The 18,229-nt window shown below is 39.2% G+C and overlaps 1 protein-coding gene and 1 non-coding gene across 3 annotated transcripts in view; both read right to left on the bottom strand.

Moving 5' to 3' along the window:
- Tango6 (transport and golgi organization 6 homolog) overlaps nt 1–18,229 on the bottom strand; it is a 206,028-nt gene that overhangs the window by 113,264 nt on the left and 74,535 nt on the right. For both annotated transcript variants that reach the window (XM_010612333.3, XM_033757931.1), the window contains 2 exons: nt 17,129–17,638; nt 14,900–14,957 (listed from right to left, as the gene is read on the bottom strand). In XM_010612333.3, coding sequence (XP_010610635.1) covers nt 14,900–14,957; nt 17,129–17,638 — 568 coding nt within the window. The remainder of the gene's footprint in view (nt 1–14,899; nt 14,958–17,128; nt 17,639–18,229) is intronic.
- LOC117283969 lies at nt 1,307–1,425 on the bottom strand. Its single transcript, XR_004515015.1, has one exon. It is a non-coding gene; the product is annotated as a small nucleolar RNA SNORA26 (small nucleolar RNA).

Raw genomic sequence — 18,229 nt, 5'->3', positions numbered from 1 at the left:
AATAATTTTTACTCCTTGAAAATTTTTTTTTTTTTTTTTTTTTTCTTTTTTTTTTTGGTACCGGGGATTGAACTCAGGTCCTTGTGCTTGCGAGGTAGGCAGTGGAACCACTGAGCTAAATCCCCGGTTAAAATATATATATATATTTAAAACTATTGGCCTAAAATAACTCTATACAGTTTTACCTTTTTCATCTGTACTTACAATGTTTCTTATAATGGTTAAGGGCTGTGTACCAGACAACTGAGTTCAAAGATTTGTACACATATCCAAATATTCTCATTGCATTTCATGAAAATAGTCTTAAAGAAAGATGAGAGTTTTTCTCTGTCAGTGGTGAGGAGGTTATTTGGGTGTATGTGACATGACATGTGACATGTGGTAAAAAATGTCCTCCATAGGGCAGGTAATGGCCTAAAAGAATGATTGTTTCAAATCTGTTTTTTTGGGTCGGGGATTTAGCTCAGTGGTTCTGCTGCCTGCCTCGGAAGTGCAAGGATCCAAATTAGATCCCCAGTACCAAAAAAACAAAAAAACCCAAAAAAAAATCAAATCTGTTTTTTTGTTTGTTTGGTTTAAAGCAGCCAAACCTTGATTTTACATGAAGTCTTGAGAGGACTCAGTGAAAGAGAAAAGCAGAGCCACCTGGTTAGAGAGGGCTGCATGGTTCTCTCAGGGCACTCAGTCCACCCCCTTTCCTTGCTGATCCTGAGGGTTCTGGAGGACACAGGCATTTATACAGCCCTGCTGCTGGGGGCAGACCTGCTGTGTTGCTCTCCCTGCAGTCTGTGATACTCTTCTCTCCCCCTTTACCAAGCGAACGCCCCAGCTTCCAGCTGATGGGTCCCTTCAGGTTGCTTCTTTCTTTTCTTCCCAGGCATGTGAAATCTCCCTGAAATAAGCTCTGCGGCACTCTGTGCCTCCTCTCCTGAGGAGCTATCAAGGCCATATTTTGTACTTCTTTGTGTGATTATTTGATTAATATTTGCCTCTTCCAACTGTAAACTCTATGAAGGCAGGGCATGCTGATCTTTCTCAGCAGTACACCTACCTCAAACATAATACTGCTCAGTAAACATTTGTTAAATGAATGCATACACATTTTACGCTATTAAGGAAAAAATAGTCAAAAAATATTTTAGCCAGCTGTGGTGGCACACCCTTGTAATCTCAGCACTGGGGAGGCTAAAACAGGAGGACTGCTGTGAGTTCAAGGCCACGCTATCTTGAAAAAATATTAATAATAATATTCATTATATATTTAATATTTATATTTATTATTATTATACTGATGCCAATAATACTCAGCTTCGTAACCAAATAGACTCCAAAGAAGAATTTGATAGCTTCTTCTCTGTATGTTAGAGACTTACTTTACCTTTCTGTATTAGTCTTTGAAAACACTGCATCAGCCTTAAAAAACACAGGCAAAGGGGCTGGGGATTTAGCTCAGTGGTTCTGCTGCCTACCTAGCAAGCGCAAGGACCCGAGTTGGATCCCCGGTACCAAAAAAACAAAACAAAACAAACAAACAAAAAAACACAGGCAAAGGCGATACACTTTCTGTCCCTATATAAAGTCAGATTATTAATAAGGAAAAACAAAAGTTGGACACACAAAACTTTCTCAGGATTGATGACAGGGAAGGAGGGGGCGGCTAGCTTGCTTAGTACGCACTAGATTCTGAGATTAAGTCCTAGCACTGCCAATAAATAAATAAGAAAAGAAAGAGGGAGAGATAGAAGGAAGGGAAAGGGAAAAGTTGGAAAGAAAGGAAGGAAGAAAAGAAGAAAGCAAACCCTAGCAATCAAGCCCTGGCAGGTGGATGGAGAGATGACCTAATTAGGTCTTTGGTAGCTCAATGTCTGCCATCCCTTCCCTAAGGCTTGGTTGGTTTCCAACCTACCTGCCTACTCAGGGACTGCAGATATCACAAGGTCAGGAAACAAAAGGAAGTGTCAAAATCTAATGCAAAAATGTAAAAACGAGTTGCCAAATTGAACAGATACCATTTAAGTGTACTTTTCCACAACTGCCCAAGATCTGACATGACTAGAGAGGAAGAAACTGATGCTTAAGTTAAAAATGCTAAACTTATGATTCAGCAACAAAAGGAACTATGTCAGGGTTAATAAAAAATATAATTGGGCCTGTTAAGTATGTGAGCAACTTCAGTGGATCATCTTAATCATACCTGGTGAGATTAGGAGTTTTAATTTGTATTTGAAATGAAGAGTAATGTAAGATAGTTGCTTCTAAGTGTGGGAAAAAAAAAGGAACAACATGGCACCTCTCCAGCTGTTCTCTCAGTGTAGCTCCAGTGAACCGGATGGGTCCCTGGGAGTGAGAGAGAACAGGGTGCTCTACTTAAAGAGGTCAGAGTTTTACTTAGGTACTCTCTCTCACTATTCAGTCCCCTTCATGCATCTACACATTCTAACTTTACTAAAGAAACATGGCTCTAGGGAAAAATTTAAATAGCTGTTCTGCAGGGAAGGTACTTCCTGACTCTTTAATAGCTTATAAAGTAGACATTTAAGCAACTGACTCTTTACTCCAAGGTACCTCACAATTGCCTGCTTGGTAAGAGAATCCTGTCTTTGTGACAGCTGGTCTAAGTGAATAGGAGGTGAAGGATTTGAAATAAGCCCTGGAAACCACGACATTAATAAGTATATAACTTCTTAGCTGAAAATGTCAGGATCTGCTGGTTCCATGGCTTCATTTTCCTGTCTGCAAGAGCAGAGGCCATGGGGATTTGAGAAAGATGAGACTGGAATGGAGAAAACAAAGAGAAAAGTGCAGAGTTGCTTACTGGGCTTTGGTTTTGGAGTTGAAGATAAGACTCCACCACTTATTGGTATGCTAAATTACAACCTCTGGGTCTTTATTTCTTTGTATGAAAAAATATGGAGATAAAAATACTGATTTTCCTAAGGTTGTACTTAGGAGTAAATGAAGTAATGTAAATAATATCAGATATAGGGGTGGTACTTAAATCATGAGTGATATAGAAGAAAATAAAAGCATAATACTTTTTTTTGGGTACCAGGAATCAAACTTGGGACCTTGTGCTTGTGAGGCAGGCAGGATACCACTAGCTAAGTCCCCAGCCAGCCCTTAATACTTTCAAATACAAGAAGGCTGTCACCAAGCCATGACTGAGAGGCTGCCAACTCTCAGGCCCCCAGGAGCCCACACAGAAAGCCCAGTCCCCTTCCCTGGGCATCCTGACAGCTTCTGGCTCTCCCCACCTCTGTGTCACTTTGCTCCACTGACAACTTGAATTGCTGACCTTTCTTTAACCATGCCCCAGTCTTGGACATTGTCATGTCTTGTTTTTGCTTCAGCTTCAACCTCTCACTGCATCTCCACATGTCCAAATCTTGTGCATCCATCCTTCTTACTCACAACAACTCTATGAAAACTACAACTCTGAATTTTTAAATTTTTTATAGTAATATAATTCAGCTACTGTGAGTATATTTACAAGGTTATGTAATGATAATTATTATCTAATTCCAAAATGTTTGTCTCCTCAAAAAGAAACCTCACATGACAACTGGGGATGTAGCTCAGTGGTACAGAGCCTGCCTGGAAACTGTGAGGTCCTGAGTTCAATCCTGATACCAAAAAAACCAGAAACAAAAAAACTTCATATCCATTAGTGCACACTATTCCCATTCCTCATCCTCTAGCAACCACTACTCTACATTTTTTTCCCTGAGTGACAGTCTTCCTATGTAGCCTAGGCTGACCTTGAGCTCTTGATCTTCCTGCCTCAGTCTCCTGAGTATCGGAATTACAGGTATGTGCCACCACATGTAGCTCTACATTTATTTTGTTTTATTTTTGTTTTGTTTTTTTGAGACAGAGTCTCACTATGTACTTGAGACTGACCCGGAACTCACTATATAGCCCAGGCTGGTCTCGAACTCACAGCAATCCTCCTGCCTCAGCCTCCCGAGTGCTGGGATTACAGGCATGCACCACCATGCCCAGCTTCTACTTTTGATATCTATAGATTTGCCTCTTCTGGACATTTCATGTACATAGAAAGCATACAACATGAAGTCTTTTGTGCCTGGTTCACTTACCACATTTTCAAGTTTCCTCCATATTGTAATATGAATCAGTAGTACCATCCTTTTCATCACTGAATAATATTCCATTAAATAAATGTATGAGATTTGACTTAGACATTCATCCAGGCGATATTTCGATTTTTCCTATTTTTGAGCTATTATGAATAATAATGACATATAATCTTTTGTGTGGACGTATGCTCTCATTTTTCCTGAGGTAGAATATGACAGGAATTAGTCATATGATAACTACATTTACCCTTTTGACAACTGTTGGTCTGTTTTCCAAAGCAAATGCACCAATTTTATATTTTATTTTTTCTTTTTTTGTTTTTTGAGACAGGGTTTTACAATATAGTTATGGCAGGCCTTGAACTCATTGGTGATCCTTCTACCTCAGCTTCCCAAGTTCTGAAGTTACAGGTGTGTGCCACTATACCCAGCTCTAATTTTACCAGTAATGTATGAAGGTTCTGATTTTTTCCACAGTCTTATAATTTGTATTAGTATTTTAAAATAAGTTTTCAAAATTATCATTGATTAGCACCAGAATTATAACAAATCTCAAGTTTTAAACAGAAAGCTACTTGTTTCCCTACCCCAGGATCTCAGTGTTATGGTTTTTATGTATTTCCCAAAGTTGGAAACTTAATCATCAGTGCATCTTTGCTAGGAGGTGTGAGGCTACTAAGAGGTGATTTGCTTATGAGGATTCTGCCCTTACAAATGTATGATGCTTTTATCATGGGAGTGTGGTGGCTTCCTAAAAAGAATATGTTCAGCCTTCCCTTCTACCATCTCTTTTGTCTTTGTCTCTCTCCTCTCCCCAAATCTCCCACCTTCTGCCTTGGTTTAATGCAATGAAAAGGCTTTGGCCAGATGTGGGCCTGTCGGCCTTGAACTTTCAATTTCCAGAACTGAAAAAGAAGTCTCATTCCTTTATAAATTTCCCAGGCTCATCTATTCTGATACAGCAGCATAAAACAGACTAACATCCTTACTAAACTGCATAAATGTCAGAATTGATTACAGAAGCTTTTCCAGATCTTCCTAAAACAATGCTGATTCCTTCAGCGCTGAAACACTGATTGTCATCAGCAGGAAAAAGGGCAGGCAGTGAAAGATGAGTTTCGAAGATATACACATAGATTGCTTAAAAATTTATACTATACACATTGCCAAATGAGAAAAATGAAACAAAAATCAAGTAGGCATGAGATCAGCATATTATTAAGCTATGTAAAGGGCTGATTTGTAGTGAAACCATTTCCCATAGGTAGGTGTGGTTCCCCTATACTAAAAACCACAAGGAAACAGCACTTCTGCTTGGGAATAGAACAACGTAGACAATGTCTTTCCTTCTGGCAAGAACATACTCTTCAGAGCCACAGAGCCTTAGATTCAAATCCTGATGCTGTCACTTTGAATCTTAATGTCACTTTGGATGTTACCAGACGCTTCAGCTCTTTGAGCCTAAGTTCCCTCATCTACAAAACTGGGATAATCACTCCTCACTGCAGGGTTGCTATGACAGGCACACAACAGACACTCAAGAAGCAGTAACTTCTACATTACTTATTGCCACTTTTCTTATATGGCAATTATATAGGGCAATCTTACAAAACGAAAAAACTATGAAGCAGCCAGTTGATCTGCTTACAGATAAAACATACTAAACTGCTAAATATTCTGATAAAAACATGAATGTATCAATCTTTGATAAAGGAAATCACTACACAGATATTCCAAAACTGAAGGCAGTATAAAATGCAAGTGTTCTGGGCTTTGCAATGCAGACTCTGACTTGGGAGAGGGCAAGGAAGCATCACAACTGGACTGTAGGGAGACAAGTGCAAGAGATTGGAAATCTTTGCAAGACGGGTTTATCCCAGCTTTTGTGACTACTGGCAAGTTGATTCTTCATTTAAAAAATATTACAGTACCTATTCTTACTACATTCCAGCACTGCTGACAGAATCACAGCATTCTAGTGGTGGCCCATGCCTATAATCTCAGCACTCTGCAGTGCTAAGGCAGGAGTGAGACCCTGTATAAAAATAAGAATAAAAAAGGACTGAGGACACAGCTCAGTGTGAAGGCTCTGCATTCAAACCTCCCCTTCAATAAATAAACTTTTTTTTTTCCTGGTACTGGGGACTGAACTTATGACCTTGCTCTTACAAGGCAGGCTTGGTACCACTGAGCTAAATTGCTAGCCCCACAAATAAATTGTATAATGCTTCAACATCTACAAAACTTTGATTTTTCTTTTTTTTTTGGTGGTACTAAGTCACTAAATTGTCCAGGCTGGATTCAAACTTGCAATCTGCCTGCCTTAGCCTCCCAGAGGAGTACTGGTATTACAGGCATGTGTCAACACATCTGTCACATTTTAATGAGTAGTATAAATAATCATAATACAATATCTGTTTTTATTTTCTGGTACCAGGGACTGAAACCAGGGCATCACCCATGCTAGGTAAACACTACCAATGACTTACATCTCCTCTTTTAATTTTTTTTTAAAGATAAGTTCTTGTAAATTTGCTCAGGTTGGCCTTGAACTTGCAAATGATCACCCAGCCTCAGTCTCCCAAGGAGCTGGCATTATGCTAGGCATCTTTATTATTTAAAACAGCAGGGTCAATTTCTACAATTATTTGAAAGGTTAGGCTGGGGATACAGGTATAGTGATTATCTAATATGAGCAAGACCCTAGGTTCAATCCCCAGCCCTGCAAAAGAAGAGACAGAGAGGCAGAAAGACATAGGGAGAGAAGGAAGGAGGAAGAGGAAGAGAAAGGAAAGAAAGAGGGGGAAAAAAAGAAAGAGCTGGGCACGGTGGCACATGCCCACAATCCCAGCATTTGGGAGGCTGAGGCAAGAGGATTACTGTGAGTTCAAAGCCAGCCTGGGCTACATAGTGAGTTCAAGATTAGCCTGAACTACATAGCAAGATCCTGTCTCAAAAAGAAAGAAAGAAAAAAAGAAAGAAAGAGGGAAAGAACCTATTATACTCGGGGAAAATAAGATTTCGAGGCCAAGAACAAGGTTTAAATTACTTGCTGTGATCTTAGAAAAGGGACTTAACCTATCTAAGGGTAGGACCTTTAGCTATAACATGGGACTGTCTCACATCATATAATACCTAAATACTCGAAATGAATCAGAGACCTACATGTAAAAGTGGAGCTTATAAAATTCTTGTAGGAAATCACAGAAATAAATCTTCATTATCTTAGTTTAAATAATTAACTTCTTAGAAATCATACCAATAGTGCAAGCAATGAAAGGGGAAATGGATAAATTATATTTAATCAAAAGTAAAAATTTCTGTGCTTCTTTATATGGCACAGGATGGCAGAAAATATCTGCAAATCTTTTTTTTTTTTTTGGAGATAAGGTCTCACTATGTAGTTCAGGATGGCCTCAAATTCTAGGTGATCCTCTTGACTCTACCTCCTGTGTGCTGGGATTACAGGCATGCCCAGCATGCCCAGCCTGCAAATCATATTTGATAAGTACTTATCTCCCAAATATTTATGTAGAAATTACTATAACTCAATAATTTTAAAAAATGAAAATGACCAAAGAATCTGAGTAGATATTTCTCTAAAGATTTACAAAAGGACAATAAGCTCATAAAAAGATGCTCTATGGTATCAGTCATTAGAAAAATGCAAATTAAAAATCACACTAAGCTATCACTTCATACCTACTAGGATGGTCTAAAATAAAGACACACAATAACAAGTTCTGGCAAGGATACAGAGAGACTAGAACCCTCTTACATTGTTGGTAGGGATATAAAATGACATGGCCACTTTGGAAAATAGTCTGGCAATTACTCAAAAAAGCTAAACATGGAGTTATTATATAATCTAGCAATGCTCACTGCCAGAGATTGAGGATACTCCTAGGTATATAAGTAGGAGAATTGAAAATGTGCACATAAAAACTTGCACACAAATGTTCATAGCATTATTCATTAAAAAAAATTTTTTTTTCGGTATCGGGGATCGAACTCAGGTCCTTGCACTTGTGAAGCAGGCGGCAGAACCACTGAGCTAAATCCCTGGCCCCATAGCATTATTTATAATAATAAAAAATGAAAACAACCCAACTGTCCATCAGCTGATAATGGATAAACAAAATGTGGTTAATCAATACAATAAAATACCTGGATGAGGTGGTGCACACATGTAATCCTAACACTAGGGAGGTGGCAGAAGGGTCACAAGTTCAAGGCCAGCCTGGGTAACTTAGCAAATTAGCAAGACTCTGTCTCACAAAAATGAATGAGTGAATAAATAAGTAAATGAATAAATAAATAAGGGCTGGTGTTGTAACTTAGTGGGAAGGTCCTGGATTCCATCCCTAGTACCAACCCCCATCCCCCATTATAAAAAGAAAACATTAGGGCCAGGGATTTAGCTCAGTGTTCCCGCCACCTGTCTCACAAGTGTAAGGTCCCAAGTTCAATCCCCAGTACCAAAAAATAAAAAAATAAATAAAAAAAAAGGAAATACTATTCAGTTATAAAAAGAATGAAGCACTAGCCCACACTGTAACATGGGTGAACCTCAAAAACATTATGTTAAAGTGAAGGAAGTGAGACAGTGATTGCACTATACCATATTATTCCATTTACATGAATATGTGGACTAGGCAAATCCACTATTATGGTTGGCATCTACAATGTCCCCCGAAAGCTTGATGTATTTGGAGGGTGACGTACTCATGGGGGCACTATACTAATCAGTGGATTCACCCACTGAGGAGCTCAGCAGCTAAATGTGCTATTTGGAGATGGGGTCTGACTGGAGGTGGTTGCTGGAAGCATGAGCTGGAGTGTATATCCTTGTGCCCAGTTCCTCCCTTCTCTCTCTACTTCCTGGCTGCCAAGGATTGAGCATCATTTCCTCCACCAGGCCTCTCTGCCATGCTGTCTCTGCATAATTTAATGTGGTGAATTTTAGGAATGTAAATCATATCTCAGATAAGAAGCTTTGAAAATGAGAATAATGTCTATTCCCAGAACAACTTCATGATTTTACCGAGATAGAATATATGAGAGACATTCAATTAATGCTCATTTGTTAATTAGGTGCTACAAAAATCAAGTCAGGACATAAAAGGAATCTTCCCATTTCAAGGACATAAATGGAGATGATAAACTTCACAGGCCTGCATTCTGAATTTCTGTGCCAGTTCCAATTAGATGATCCTTCAAGGGATAGAATTATTTTCAGTTAATTGTTTGCCAACTTACTTTATTTGAGGTAGAAATCTGAGAATAAGAGTTTAGTGGTTGACAAGTTAAGACTTGCAACCTGCTGAATTGGAAACTGCAAAAATAATGTCATCTTGGTTCTACAGTCCTGTATTGGCCTTCTGCTTTCCCTCCCTCTTGGTTCTTTTGACAGAAATGAAGACTCTTTTCTAAAAGGAAGAGGTTGGAAGAGTGAGTGTAATTTGTCTGGGCATGCCAAGATAGTCAAATTCCCTTCACTGTAAGTAGTGGCATACTTTCACCTCCCATGCTTGGCTCAGGGCTGATTTTTCTGTTTTCAGTTTTTAGTGGGCTTGGTACTTTTATCCAAAGATTCTTTGGGGCTGATGTATAGCTCTGTGGTACAGTACCTGCTTAGCATGTGAAAGGCCCTGGGTTCAATACCCAGCACTTCCCCACAAAAACAATAACAAAACCAAATATCCTTTTGGCATAAGACAATCACTTGGATCCCTGAAATATATCTGTTGCTTTCAAAATGTCCTTTAATTGAAAGTGACTGAGAGAACACATGAACAAGATCCACAGCATGATTTTAAAAATGTGACTATAATATCTTTTTTTTTTTTTTGGTACTGGGGATTCAACTCAGGTCCTTGCGCTTGCAAGGCAGGCCACTGAACCGCTGAGCTAAATCCCCAGCCTGTGACTATAATATCTTACTGAAAAATATTACATCATATTCATTACTGAACAATTACTTCAGAACTTAAATGTACAAAATGTCCCTAAAACCTACAATATAGTATCAGACTATGAAGAACACAACTCCTACTTTGGGAAAGGGAAAGAATTCTGCATTTTACCTTTTATACTTGTCACTGAAATTGACAACAAAAGTGTATTACTTGTATAAAGATGATTAAAAAAATAAAAAAGAATATACAAGAAGTATAAAAAGGAGAGGCACAATTTAAGTCAATAGGGTTAAGATCAAGTCATCAATCTATAAGCTGGATGGTAGCTGGAACACGGCAATTTTTGTATCTATTTCTCTGCCTGAAGCAGCAGCTTGTGAGTACCTGGGAGCAGCTTCTAGAGCAATGCAACCAGCATGGAACTGTCTGATTAAATAAGATACAGACAGATGTACACAGTCTTTAATAACACTCAAACTTTACTCAATGGGAATTCAGCTCTCAGACTGCTGTGATAGATAATACATACATCAGAAATTTCTAAATCTGACACAATAATACTTGCTGAATAAATGAATTTATTTAATTCCTCTTTGCTCTCTACCTAGATTGCAGACAGAGTTGGTGAGAAATTATAAAAGATATTCAAATTGTCAATAAATTAAGCAAAAAGTACTGTGTAATTCTCACACAGAGCCATTCAAGCAGCCTAGAAAAGGAAAACTTTAAACAGACAGACAAATATTCTCAAAAACTAAATACCACTCAAAGGACAACTAAGCACTCCTTGTCTGGAGGACTTGTCTGACTGGAGTCCAGAATGGCTTTGTTGCTAGAGAAGTTTAGGCCGGGGCAAACTACACTGGCAACACAGGTGGGAAAATTCAGCTCTTTCCTTTCTTAATGGGAAATTAACCTAAGGCCTTGGCTTTTAAGTGCATATTTCAAACACCAAAAACATCAATTAGTTCAAGCTTGTCCATCCTGGGGAACTGAGAACAGAAATTATACCTCCCCCTCTCGTGCTCTTCATCATCAAATTAGGTACTGATTAGCACACCAATTAAAATTGCTCAAAACAAACATAACACCAACAGTTGCTATTTTTAGAGCAGATCTTAGAGGCTAATGAGCTCAATGGGTTAACCAACTAAGGAGGTTATTCCAGGCATCAATGTTAGAATGGCATACCACCACTTTCCAAAAAGCCGATCCTAAAAACAAAATAAATGAAAAACAGCTCTTTAACAGCACTACAGGTTCCTGGAGAAAGTGCTGGATGACTTATTTTCTCAGACTTAATAATTAGAGGCAATTTAGGTCTTGCTCCATTGATTTATCTGATTTCCATAAATACCATTCCCTGTCATGTAGCCTCATGTGGCCCCCTGAGGGCTGCTAAGCCCCTAGGGCTCTCAGAACTCTCAGCTGCAGGTTATTATCTCTACTCTTTAGGCTTCCACTTTCACCTGGTGCCCTATTCCTCTTTTGGATGGTCATTTCTTTTCCTTTGAAGCTTTCTCTTTGTGCCTTTCGGCCTAGTCACAGGTCATGGTTAATCTAAAATGGTTTATACATAGTAGGTGTACAATATTATATTGAATAAATTAAGAATCCCAGGCTCAAGTCCCCTCTGCATTCTCTCTTAAACTTTAAATATGAAGTCTTGTCAGATGTGGTGGTGCACACCTGTAGTTCCAGTACTTAGGGGACTGAGGCATGAGACCTGCCACAAGTTTGAGGCCAACCTGGGCTACACAGTGACTTCAAGGCCAGCCTGAAGTACATGGTGAGACCCTGTATAAAAACAAAAACAACAACAAGAACAACAAAAAACCCTGAAAACCAAAAATAAATAAGAAGTCTCTAGAGCAAACCCAGAGTACATGCAAAAAAAACTAACCAGTAGGAACCTGGATGTGCCTCTGTGCTCACTGTGAGCCTTGCTTTTGGAAGGCAAACAACAGTGTGAAGAACTGCATTACTGGCATCAATTCTGTACCCTTCCCTGGATCTGTGCCCTATACTGTGACTTGGTATTTCATCCTATTCCAGGGATATTTCTTCACTCCTGAACTTTGGGTTGGGCCACATGACTTGCTTTGATCAAAAGAATGAGGCTGAACTGACAGGGTGCGTGTTCCAAGCTTCGCCTGAAAAGGTCTCCTACGTGAATGCTTCCTTTTTGATATTTCTGCTGTCACCACAGGAACATGCCCTAGCAGATCACTGATCAGGGACAACCAAAAACTCATGCACAGAGATGCTGATGTTGGCCCCAGACCTGCAGGGAGAAGTGAAGCTGCCCAGCCAGGCCCAGACCAGATCCTCTGAGCCTCAACTGTGGATGCATGAATGATAATGACTGATCATTTTAAGACATCAAGTGTTGGGGTAATTTGTTAAGCAACAATAACTGATAGAACAAGCCTACTCAAGATTTAGATGTGAGAAGTCACACAGGTCCCCACATTATTATCCAGCAATCTAACAGAAGTAACAGTGATGACGATGATGATGACGCTAACACTAACTAAAATAATAGCGGCTAACATACACCGAACACTATGTGCTAAGCACTTTTCAGGCATTAACTCATTTAACTCGGTATTAGCTCCCCTGTGTAGATAAACTCTTTAAGGAATAGCTTCAGATTACAGAATTAATGAGAAGATAGTACAAATATCCCATATATTTTACTCCTGTTTTCCTCTATTATTGTTTTAATGAGATGGGGTCTTGCCATATTGCACAGGCTGGTCTCAAACTTCTGAATGGGAGCTCTCTTCCTGCCTCAGCTTCCTGAGTAGCAGGGATTATGAACATAACCTACAGGTTTATTTGTCAGCTAAGCATGATGGCACATTCCTTTGATCCCAGTACTCTGGGAGCCTGAGGCAATAGAATCAAAAGTTTGAGCTCAACCTGGGTAACTCAGGGACTTAGGAAGACTCTGTCTCAAAACAAAATTTTTTTTTATTTAAATTAAAAATAAAAAGAAACCTGGGCCAGGGGTTTAGCTCAGTAGAGCTGCCTCCTGCCTCACAAGCGCAAGGTCCTGAGTTTGATCCCACACACTTACATATTTATCAAAAATAACTAATATAATATTGATACTTTATCATCAAATAAAGCCTATAACTTACTCAAATCTCTTTAGTTTTTCCTCAGATACTATTGATTCTAGGACACCATCTACCACATTACAGTTAGTTGTCTTATTTTCTTAGGTGCTGACAGTCTTAGCCCTCTCCTTTCTTACTGAGTTTTATTTGGCAGCAGTTATATTTTATCATTTGTATACAATTCACCTCTCTAAGGTGTACATCTCAATGATTCCTTGCATACTTGTAGAGATATATGCATCACCCAAATACTTTTAGAATGTTTTCATTACCCTAAAAAGAAACCTTACGTCCTTTAGGTAACATTCCCAACCATATTCCTGCTCCTCCAGGCCCAGGCAACCACTCATATACTTTCTGTATTCTACAAATTGTCTATTCTATGCATTTCATATAAATAACTCATAGCATACATTGTCCTTATAAGCCAGTTTCTCTCATTCAACATAACATTTTCAAAGTTTATCCAAATCATAGTATGAGTACTTAATTGTTACAGTTAAAAAAATTAAAATCCCTGTGTATATATACCTTTGTTTATTTACTTATTAACTGATAAACATTTGGGTCCACTTTTTGGCTACTGTGCTTAATGCTGCTATGAACACTCACATATAGTTTTTGTGGAGACCTGTTTTCATTTCTTGGGTATAGACCTAGGAATGGAAATATTGCATCAAGTCTAGGTTTCTATTTTTTAGGAACTGCCCGGCTATTCTCCAAAGTATCTGTACCATTCTCATTTAGTCCAATTTTAACCATAAGAGCTTGTAGCCCAGGTGTGTGTGTCCTCTCCCGCTCCATCTCCCTCTCCCTCTTGTCAAACTTGCGCCCTTGAGCTTCTTTCTGAGGCAGGCACCAGAACTACTCAGCTAAAGCCCCAGCCCCAGGTGCCTCTCTCTTGATTGCCTGCACTCTATTCCTTCATGTACTTTAAATCCTGATTTACCAAACCTCTTTATGCCTCTTAGAAAAGGAAAGAAAGGAATTGCAGCAGAGAGGGATTAAGTCATTTGCAAGCTGAGAAACAGGGAGATGGGGAGGTGCACCCAGGTGAGCTGCCTCCAGAGCCTGACTTACTATGCTGACAGCACCAAGGAAACTGAATGCATTCTAACCTCGCCATCTCAATTGCTTCTCGGTCTTTTGGCTAAAATCAAAGGTAGTTCTAACCTCACCATCTCTGCTTCTCCTCCTTTTGGGAAGGATGCCTAATTCTCTACACACTCTACAGAATTAGAAGAAATAGGACTTAACCTACAGAATTCTTTATTTGTTTGTTTATTTATTTCTTTATTGGCACTGAAGTTGAACTCATGGTCTTCACATAAGCCACCTCAGTCCTCTTTTATTTTATTTCATTTTTTGGTACCGGGGATCAAACTTGGGACCTTGCACTTGCAAGGCAGGCAGGCGCACCACTGTGATTTTTTATTTTGAGACAAGGTCTCACTAAGTTGCCCCAGCTGGGCTTGAACTTGGGATCTTTCTGCCTCAGCCTCCCAGAATGCTGAGATTATTGTGGTGTGCCACCATGCCTGCTTTAATCTATAAACAGTGAACATAAAAATCTTGTGGTTATGAGACACTGAAACTCTACAGGGACTCTTTGGAAATCCTCAAGCAATATTATCACTTAGAATATCTTAGTGACAAGGCAGGAAAATGGACAAAATGTGACAGTAGAGATTTTGTACAAATAAACATAATAAGATCTTTGATCCATAGACTCAAAGTCCTTTAAGCAGAACAAACTTACCCTGAATTGCAGACAGATACACAAAAGTGTCTTCATGTTCCAAGTTCTCCAAGAATATCTGGAACCACAAAATATAGTGACATGACTTACAAAGAGCAAGAAACACTTGAGACTCCCTTATCTATAGTCTTAAGAAAGTAAATACTTTTCTTATTTCTATTAACTAGAAATTGGTCTCAGAATCTTGTGAGGAAAATCGTATAATATGCATGTCTCATTTTTATAACATCTAAAAAAAGTGGGGGCTGGTTGTGGCAGCATACCTTGAGTTTGAGGCCTCTGGGCTACAAAGCAAATTCCAGGCCACCCTAAGCTACATGGGGAGACCTTGTCTCAAAAAACCAAAAGGGCACATGGGGCAGGTACTTTTTGAAGTACTAATCATAGAAACCAACATAGGGAAGATCAATCTTCAGCATTCTCAGAGACGACAGGAGAGACCACCGACTGTGCCCCACAAGAGGCCAGGTGTGGGGTTCTGCACATTTGCTACAGTGTGATCCTTTTTTCTTGTGCTCACAAAACATGGAAGCGCAAATGAGACTGAGATATTATTACTAACACAACTTTGAATCTACTTTATTCATAAAAATCTGGCAAATTGGGCTGGGGGTATAGCTCAGAGTTAGAGTGCTCACCTAGTATGTGCAACATCCCGAATTTGATCCCTGGCATTACAAAAATGAAAAATGAAAAAAACCTGGCAATTTTTTGAACTTCAATTGGCCTTAGGAACAAATTACTGTTAATACATCCCCCAATTTAAGAGTTTACCAGGTGTGTTTGTCAACTGCAGTGGCTATGGCTTACTTAGAAGACACAACAGTGGGCTGGGGAATTTAGCTCAATGGTTCTGCCACTTACCTTGTAAGTGCAAGGTCCCGAGTTTGATCCCTGGTACAAAAAAAAAAAAAAAAAGAAAAAAAAGAAAAAGAAAGAAGATACAACAATGGCATGTTAGGTTTGGGTCCTAACATGCAAGTCAGGGAAAGATAATAGCCATGTGTCCATATTCAGATCAGACAAGTCTGGTGTCTGATCTCTATATAGTGCTGTGTCATTTCCCAGCAGATTTATTTACTACCTAAATAAGCGTATCAAGGAATATTTTAAATGATTCCAGTGACAGCAAATCATTGGCATATTTCTGTGCTTTGGCTTTATTGTTTATAAAACAGGGATAATGCAGTTGTGAGGATTAGAGAAAAAGTTTTCAAGATATACGGTCTGTGATGCTTAGCACAAAAAAAGAAAAGCCAGTAATGGTGGTATACACCTGTGGTTCCATCACTTGGGAGGCTGAGGCAGGAGGATTATTGAATTTGAGGCCAGCCTGGGATATATAGAAGTTCAAGGCCAGTCTGGACTACATAGTGAGACCCTATCTTAAAACAAACAAACAAACAAATAAACTCCCCCCAAAAAACCAGACCCAAAAAGAAAGAAAGAAAAAAAGGAAGGATTTATGTTTGGCTCAATAAACAGCAGCTCTTATTTATACAATCAGCTTCAATACTTTAATAACTAAAATGTTTTCAATCAGAATTAAGTCTTAGTCTAATAGCCAAATGATACAAAAGAGATCATCATTGTTATCACAATTAAGAAAGTTTAAGCGAACTATCTAAGAAACTGCTTTGGGATTTATCTAGGCAGGAGTATCTAGACCCTTTATATTCATCTCTAACCCATACTAAGATCAGGACAATTTCCACAACAGGGAAAAGATTCCCAACTAAGCATATCTATTCTGCCCTATAAATCTAGAATTGAAAGGACAGTCTTTTTCACTGTGATGGAGGGAGGGGAATGGATGAGTCCCAGCCCTTTGCAATGCTCCTCTAAAAGGGGCCCAGAAAGACAAGTGGCTTACCTAGGCTGATCTTCCCATCTCAGGACTCTCCTCATATTGTTCCACATCCTCCCTCTTTTACTCAAGACTTTACCCATTTATCAAGCCAGGCTAAGATCTACCTACCCCAGAAGATTTCAATTCTCTCTTTTTCCTGTCTGACTATACCATGTCTTGCATGTAAAACTTGTGGAACTCTGTTCATGCTCAACTGAGTAGTCTTGTATGGTCATTTAAGTCTTCCTGTGTATAAGTCTTGCTTCCTCAGAATTATAAGTTCCTGGAGAACAATGCTCCAAAAATACTCAATTTGAATGCATGTTCCTAGACAGCTGTCCGCCCTGTGCCAAGGTGTCTTTGCAGTGTGTTCTACTTACCTTAAGGAGTTTCTCTTGTCTCTCAAGGGCTTTTGCTTCTCTCTGCTCTATCCATCGGGAAATAGTGCGCAGGGCAGCAGCTCGCATTGGAATCTGAGGATCATAAGCTGATAAAAGAACTTCTTGGAGCTGTTCTGTAGTTATGCTTCCAGATTTCTGGTTTGCAGTAGTGCCAGGCTCACTGATCCCCTCAGGAATGAATGGAACATCAGATTTTTGGCCTGTTTGGGGGGATTTCTTATGGCTTTTCTGTTGTTCATGATGGCTCTGAGCTACCGGTGTGTTGTGACTGCCTTGTTGCTGCTCTTTTGTTTTCTCTTCTGGACCTTTTTTGTTTAGTGTACTTTGGGCAGCCATACTGACAGCCTGTGTGGCAAAGGCTCCATGGGTAGAGATGGTGATACGGAGATCAGCAGCAAGTTCTTGGATGACAGGGTCAGGGTATGTGTTAGAGACCTTCTCCAACAGAGGCAGCAACTGCTTCATGATTGCAAAATCACTTGACTTCAACTACAAAATGGAAAAAAAAATGCAAATCTCAAATGAATGTGGCAAATGCTAATATAAACTGAACCCAGGAAATAAAACTTTGACTATAAGGGTCACATCTTGTTCATGGTGTAGCCGGCCTATTGCCTGGATCACTCAGTAACTATCTATTCAATAATTACAGCTAACATTTAACAAGCACTTCTCATGTATAGATACTTTTCTGACTTAAAGCACATACACATTCATATCCCCATGAGACAGTTACTATTGGTTTCCATATTCTAAACAGGGGGACCCTGAGACACAGAACAGTTAAGTCACATGCCCAAAAACCACAAACTGGAAGATGGTAAGATATCAAAACAAGCTCTAATGAGACATGGAGGTGCATATCTGTGATCCCAGCTACTCTGAAGGCTAAGTCGTTTGATTGCATGTTTGAGGTCAAACTGGGCAATTTAACAAAGCTCTATTGCAAAATGTACTAAAAGAGAGCTAGGGATGTAGCTCAGTAGTACAGCACTTACCTAACATGAGTGAGGCCCTGGGTTCAATCTCTAATACCATAAAAAAAAAAAAAAAAAAAACCAAAAGAAAAAGATTTAGCTA

The sequence above is a fragment of the Fukomys damarensis genome, unplaced genomic scaffold, assembly GCF_012274545.1.
Source record: "Fukomys damarensis isolate Sample0158 unplaced genomic scaffold, DMR_v1.0_HiC HiC_scaffold_32, whole genome shotgun sequence".
Classification (NCBI taxonomy): domain Eukaryota; kingdom Metazoa; phylum Chordata; class Mammalia; order Rodentia; family Bathyergidae; genus Fukomys; species Fukomys damarensis.
Note: the sequence above shows the minus strand (reverse complement) of the source record. Positions and strands in the feature narration are given on the sequence as shown.